This window comes from Centroberyx affinis, unplaced genomic scaffold, assembly GCF_046629955.1.
Source record: "Centroberyx affinis isolate AG114_WGS23_722 - 3 ecotype Tasmania unplaced genomic scaffold, CSIRO-AGI_Caff_v1 ptg004483l_1, whole genome shotgun sequence".
Taxonomy (NCBI): domain Eukaryota; kingdom Metazoa; phylum Chordata; class Actinopteri; order Beryciformes; family Berycidae; genus Centroberyx; species Centroberyx affinis.
The window spans coordinates 17501-25000 of record NW_027282139.1 but is presented as its reverse complement, the minus strand read 5'-3'; the positions used below and the strand labels follow the sequence as shown (position 1 = coordinate 25000).

Below are 7500 nucleotides of genomic sequence, written 5' to 3'. Positions count from 1 at the left end.
TATCTCTCCCAAATGGAATCCCTCCGCTGTGTTCCCAGAAGTTGGACCAATCAGAGAACTCCAACAACTCCAACTACAGGAAACCACCCCGAAACACAAGGGATTATGGGTAGAAGGAGACGGAAAGCCTAGCAGGACAAAATGGAGTCTGGCCTGACGCTCATATTCAGCTACTTCTTCATGTGTTCTTAAGTGGTTATGAACACCACAGAAGAAGAGACAGACAGAGTCAGATGTGTTTTCAGATGTTGTGATGTAACGCTCCGGCTGCTTCCTGTCCTGCCATTTTGTGTCTGTAGCTGAACTGCAGTGAGCTGCTGGGCGAGACACAACATGGCCGACACAGACAGGAGGATATACCATTCATATGCTGATGATACCCAGCTCCTCCTGTCGTTCCCCCCAGACGACCCCACAGTCTCGGCGCGGATATCGGCATGCCTCGCCGACATCTCGGCTTGGATGAAGGAACGCCACCTTCAGCTTAACTTGTCAAAGACTGAGCTCCTTGTCATCCCAGCCAGTCCCTCTATACAACAACAGATCAGTATCCAGCTCGAATCAACTGAGCTCATACCCACAAAGTCTGCCAGAAACTTGGGTGTCATGATTGATGACCAGCTAACCTTCAAGGAGCATGTGACTTCTGTTACTCGGTCATGCCGATTTGCTCTATACAATATCAGGAAGATCAGACCCTACCTGTCTGAGCATGCAGCACAACTCCTGGTTCAGGCTCTTGTAATATCACGCCTTGACTACTGCAACTCCTTACTGGCAGGGCTCCCGGCCTGTACTTTCAAACCTCTGCAGATGATCCAGAACGCGGCGGCGCGTCTGGTCTTCAACCCCAAAAGAGCACATGTCACTCCGCTGTTCATCTCCCTCCACTGGCTCCCAGTCGCCCGCATCAAGTTCAAGTCCTTGATGCTCGCCTACAAAACAATAACCAAAACAGCTCCGACCGACCTGAACTCCCTCATTCAGGTCTATGCTCCCTCCCGCTCACTACGCTCTGCCATGGAGCGGCGCCTGGTGCTGCCACCTCAGCAAGGCCCTAAGTCTCTAGCCAGACTCTTCTTCTGTGGTTCCCCGGTGGTGGAACGAGTTGCCAAACTCCATTCGATCCGCAGAATCCCTCTCAATCCTTAAGAAAAGGCTAAAGACCCAGCTCTTTAGCGAATACCTCCTTTCATTAAAAAAATAAAAAAATTTAAAAAAAAGATTTGATGCCCTCTATGCATTACCTCATAGCACTGTCTTGTAGCACCTTTGTCCTGTTGGACCAGAACTTAGCTCTATAGCTCTTACTCTCGTTGTTCTCTCCTATCTAGAAACTTGTTTGTGTTGTATGCAAATCTCATGTGTAAGTCGCTTTGGATAAAAGCGTCTGCCAAATGTGAAATTGTAATTGTAATTGAACATGGGGCGCACGTGTTACTTTCAATCAGGTGGGCGGCGATCAATCAGTCGCCGAACATGATCAGCTGATAAATGAAATTAACTTAGTCCTCAGTTATCGGTAAGTTTAAATAGCTGAATGAGAGAAATCTACGGAAGCCCATTGGGGACAAAAAGATCTGGGGCTGGTTGCACAAAACACATTAAGTCTTCTCCTTAAGGTTTCCTTAAAATGTTCACTTCAGTATTTAAGGTTTTCTCCTTATCTTGGTCTTATACTTAAGGAGTCCCTTAAAGTTCGTTAAACTGCTGCACAACAGACCTTAGCAACCAAAGTAAGGAAAAAACACTGAAACACATGACATGCTTTACATTAAAACCTTACTCACTGAACTGTTGTGGTTTTGAGGCAGAATCATCTGCAGGTTTGAAACATTGATGTACGGTGGCCCAGACTAGGGTGAGCACATGTTCAAACCCCCCAACCGGGCTCTGAAGTGTCCCACACGTTCATGCACATGTATGTGCTTATGCACACGCACCGTAGGAGAATTATTTCAGTGCTCAGCTCACATAATGATGCACCTTTAACACCATGGACAGAGCCTCAGCAAACCAGAAATGATGTTTTGCCTCCAAAAATCCACCAAAACATTCAGACATGTGGTGCATTGTTTATGTTTTTTGATTGGGTTAGGTACTAATGAGCGGGACAGAACATGATAAACATCTATGTAAGCACTGAAAACAAGTATAATACTGTTATTATTATTTTAATTGTGTTGAAAACCGGGACATTTTAGTGTTTTACAGATCTTTGTCGGGACTCGGGACACACATCTTGAAACCGGGACGATCCCGGACAGAGCGGGACGTCCGGTCACAGCAGCCCAGACAGACAATCTGCACCGACACAGAAAGGGCAACAGGGAGGATCTGTTGGCTTCCTGTTGGAGGAGAGGATAGGGCCGGGCGATATGGTTGAAATCAATATCATGATATTCATAAGGATTTTTCTCGATATCAATATATATCACGATACGGTTCATGTGTGCAAAATCACGTTAAATAATCAAGTTAATGTTCATCTCATTGAACCGAATGGTGATGTGAGCCCAGAAACGTCCCGAACATTCAGAAATGAGAAAACACAGGCAGAAGGCAGCAGGCTCTCTGCACACACACACACACACACACACACACACACACACACACACACACACACTGTCACACACTACCAATGGACCATCAGTCATGATTGATAGGATCATTTCTGGATGAGTTCAAGGGGGAACATCCTGCTCAGTCTGCCTTTAACCAAACACACAACCACAACAACGGAAATGACTTAACTTTGGGTCCGTCTTCCCGTCACAGCTGGTGGAGACGCAACGTTGGAAAAATAAACTTATTAATTAAACATGAAAGGAGAAAATAAAAAATGGAAGTATTGCCCAGTCGTTTGCTGTGTGTTTGGTTGATGTAGTTTGTTCCTTTGTTGCAGCGCTTTGTATTTGTCGATGCGTTTAGTTTCCGTAGCGCAGATTGTCCGTCTGGGCCACCGTACGGACTTCAGGTGGAAACACTCCTCCAAACTGGATGTCAGTGAGTTGGAATGAAACTCTTCGATGAGGAACAGTGTGTGTGTGTGTGTGTGTGTGTGTGTGGACACAAACAGGACAGCAGGGACGGGACGATGTACTGAAACTCAATACATCTCAATACGGAATGTGTCAGTCTGTCTGGTGTGTCAGGAACATGAATGGAGATATGAGCTCCATGTTATTCTGCTGTCAGGAACATGAATGGTGATATCAGCTCCATGTTATTCTGCTGTCAGGAACATGAATGGAGATATGAGCTCCATGTTATTCTGCTGTCAGGAACATGAATGGTGATATCAGCTCCATGTTATTCTGCTGTCAGGAACATGAATGGAGATATCAGCTCCATGTTATTCTGCTGTCAGGAACATGAATGGTGATATCAGCTCCATGTTATTCTGCTGTCAGGAACATGAATGGTGATATCAGCTCCATGTTATTCTGCTGTAGTAATCACTAATGAGACTCTTGACCATCACAGTTTCACAAGCTCTCCATCCAAATTATATTATTGTCACTTTGTAACGACATTTTTAAATTGTTGTTTACATTCTAGCAGCCAATGGCATCGCTGGAAAGATCTGAGTCTCAGAAATAAACAGAATTCTGCACAGTCAGACTTTGTCGTCACTGAACTTTTATTGATCACATCGGATCCTGACTGTATTGATCCTGAAGCTCAGATCACGTATAAACAAACCGGATCACAGTGAAAGTAAAGTTTTTATTCTTTTATTCATGATGCCATGTGACATCATCAGACAGCGTCAAATTCAAACTAAGGATTTCCTATAAAGCAGCAACACACTGGACCGTTTTGTTTGGATCGGTCTTACATCATCAGACAGTCAGTTCAGATTATTATGGGATGTGACTTACATCCTACAATAGATATGAACAGTCATCTAAAAAAAAAAGAGAGAGAGAGAGAGAGAGACATTCCTCCATCACTGGTCTCACCAGTCAAAAGGAAAACAGATTCGTCCAACAGAAAATCAGAAGCTCCTTCACAACAGGAGCAACGAGCCGATCGGCCAATTAACTCCATCCAATTAAACATCAATTAACTCTTAACGAGCCGTCAAACTGCTTCACACCTCAACAGATTCATTTAGGCTTCCAGGAGAGCCGAGCTGCTGAGGAAACAGGTTAGAAAATGAAAGGTTAGAAAAAGAAAACGAGGTCGAGAGGAGGAAGGAGTGGACAGAAAAGGTCAGAGGTCAGAGTTCACATTTTTAACATGGGAACAAATTTTAGTTTTTAAAAAAAACAGAAGGTCTTTCTTCTTGTCCATTAGCCCCGCCCCCCAAAAAACTAAACGAAACAAAACAAAGTCAGTCCGGAGGTCGAGGAGAAAGTCGGTCCGGAGCGGAGAGGCTGAGGGGGAGGGGCTAAAAACACTGATTCCACCCCCGTCTGTCCAAAAAAAGGGGGTGGAGCCCCCCGATTGGTCGCTTCCCCTCTTGCTCGGTCCACCTTGACCCCGCCCCCTCCTGTGGTTCTCATGACGACGACACAGGAAGCAGGGAATCCTGCTGTGTGATTGGCTGCTGTGGCCGGACTGAGGGAAACCTCCGAGACTCCACATCCTGAAAATGTTTCTCTACCTGAGAGGAGGAGAGGAGAGGAGAGGAGGAGAGGAGAGGAGAGGAGGACAGGAGAGGAGAAGAGGAGAGAGGAAAGGAGAGGAGAAGAGGAGAGGAGAGGAGGAGAGAGGGGAGGAGAGGAGGACAGGAGAGGAGAGGAGAGGAGAGGAGGAGAGAGGAGAGGAGAAGAGGAGGACAGGAGAGGAGAGGAGAGGAGGAGAGAGGGGAGGAGAGGAGGACAGGAGAGGAGAGGAGAGGAGAGGAGAGGAGGAGAGAGGAGAGGAGGAGAGAGGAGAGGAGAGGAGAGGAGAGGAGAGGAGAAGAGGAGAGGAGAAGAGGAGAGGAGAGGAGGACAGGAGAGGAGAGGAGAGGAGAGGAGAGGAGGAGAGAGGAAAGGAGAGGAGAAGAGGAGAGGAGGACAGGAGAGGACAGGAGTGATGAGTGATGAGTGTCAGTCAGTCAGCAGGTGGTTCTGCTCTGCAGGCTGCAGGTCTGTTGACTCACTATCTTGCGGACGTGTGACAGAGCGCTGCCCTCTCTGCCCCGGCAGTCGTCCACCTGATAGGGCGGAGCTATGATGACATCATCCATCACCACTATGTTCTGCTCCTGCCACTTACACTCCTTTATACTGAGAGAGAGAGAGAGAGAGAGAGAGAGAGAGAGAGAGAGAGAGAGAGAGAGAGAGAGAGAGAGAGAGAGAGAGAGAGAGAGAGAGAGAGAGAGAGAGAGAGAGAGAGAGAGAGAGAGAGAGAGAGAGAATTTTTGAATTTGATTATGGTGTGTGTCGTATGTCTTGTGGATGCTGTGTGTGTGTGTGTGTGTGTGTGTGTGTGTCCTAGCCCGCAGGGTGTTGTGATGCGCCTAGTGCAGTAGTTAGAGGGAAGGTGCACGCCTACTTCCCACCTGCTTGCTGCCCTCTCCCTTACAGCTCACTGCTGCTGGCCTTTGTGGTGAACAGGGAAGCAGCCTGGTGCACAAGTCTTCTCCTGCAGTACACAGCCTCTCCATCACCAAGACTCCTGCCAGGCTGCTCATGGCCACTCACGGTAACTGGGTGCCCCGCGGCCCCGGGCGAACATGGCGGGGGATCTCGGAGCTGCGGTGGTCCCCAGAGGTGGTGTGCGGGCCCACAGAGGGGACACGCCCTGGCATCAGCCAACCACTGCCCCGCTGCCTTGTGGGTTAGTCTGGGAGGACAAAAGGCTAGGGGAGCACACCCTGAGAGAAAAGCAACATGGTGGCAGCACGCGTAGGCGGACCTCGACACACTGAGGAACCGGCAGCTGCCTGCAGCTGGGGAGGCTGCTGGTCGTCTTGGGCTTCCCTTGCCACTGGAATCCACCCTTCTTCTGCCAAGAAGTGCTATTGAGGAATGCGCACCCCCTGTGGCACTTTCAAAACCTCTTTGCGCAGGTCTCCACTTTGACCTCGGTGATAGAACATCTGGAGCCAGCAAGTCTGGCGGCGACGGGGTGTCTGGCGACGGGGGCAGGTTTGAATGAACTGGAAGCCCTCAGTCGGACCCCTACACGTCAGCGGCACAGGGCATCATGGTCGCTAGCAGCTGGGACTGAGTGGCAGCTGCTCTCGGCAGACCCCTGTGTGACTGAGCAGCCCTATTTAGGACCGCACTGCTCACCCCAATTGGGGAGGGGCCTAGAAAAGGTGGCCTAAAAATTGCCCACTCAAACCACTCCTGGATAGGTTACCGCACCTATCGGGACATTCTACCCTGCAGTCGAAATAAAAAAGCAATACCGTCCTGGACTCAACTGGCAACTCTGACAGACCCCATCGGAGAACAGCACTAGTTGCTGCTGAACTGAGGCGGTACAATGTTGACATTGCTGCCCTGAGCGAGACCAGGCTCCTGGATGAATGATCCCTAAAGGAAGAAGGAATGGGCTATACCTTTTTCTGGAAAGGCTACCCCCTGGTGGACAACATCTGCATGGTGTGGGTCTGGCAGTTAAAAACACACTCCTACCAAGCCTGACTGAAACACCTGTCGGCATCAGTGAAAGGCTAATGTCCCTCCGTTTCCCCCTAGCAAGGAAGCGCTTTGCCACCCTTCTCAGTGCTTATGCACCAACTACGCCATCTGAGAATGAGGCCAAGGATTGCTTCTATCAGTCGCTGGATGAGGCTCTCCGCCAGATCCCCAGGAATGACAAGATCCTCTTGCTTGGTGACTTCAATGCTCGGGTTGGCCAGAACAAGTGCGCTTGGACGACATGGTGTTGGTCAAGTCAATGCAAATGGCATGAGACTTCTTACTCTCTGTGCTGAGCATGATCTGACCATAACTAATACACTGTTCCAGCAGAAGAACAAATACAAAACATCTTGGATGCATCCCCGCTCCAAACACTGGCACCTAAGCAACTACATCATAGTGAGACGCAATGACATCAGCGATGCTCTCATAACCCGTGCCAATGAGAGGAGCAGAATGCTGGACGGACCACCGTATGATCATTGCCAAACTCCACATGTCAGTGCGCCCCCCCTTGCGACTGCAAAAGTCAAGCAAGAAGCGCACCCGGCTAAGGAAAGCTGAGGTGAGAAATGAGTTCCGCCGCTCCCTAGCTGAGAAGCTGAGGGAGACTGAACCAGGCCTGAGTTCAGAGGAATCCATGGACCAGAAGTGGGCCTCGATTAGCTCCTCACTCTATGAGGCAGCAGCTCAAACCATTGGCTACAGAGGCAAAAAGCATCAAGACTGGTTTGACGACAACTCTGACACCATCAAGAACTTGCTGGACAACATGCACAAAGTGCACAGGGCAACCTTAAATAACCCCACATCCAACTCAATTAGGCAACAGTGGCAGGTAGCTTGCAGGGAAGTTCAAAAGACCATGCAGACCCTGCAAAATGAATGGTGGACAAGTAAGGCTCATGAG

General features: G+C 48.9%; 1 protein-coding gene across 1 annotated transcript in view; it reads right to left on the bottom strand.

Annotated features, from left to right (window-relative positions):
- Positions 1-3721: 3721 nt before the first annotated feature.
- The window catches only part of LOC139665196 (protein LSM12 homolog A-like), an 11377-nt gene continuing 7598 nt past the window's right edge, over positions 3722-7500 (bottom strand). Inside the window, exons 4-5 of the mRNA XM_071544182.1 lie at positions 5096-5222; positions 3722-4612 (exon numbers count right to left, since the gene is read on the bottom strand). Coding sequence (XP_071400283.1) covers positions 4508-4612; positions 5096-5222 — 232 coding nt within the window. The 3' untranslated portion in view covers positions 3722-4507. The remainder of the gene's footprint in view (positions 4613-5095; positions 5223-7500) is intronic.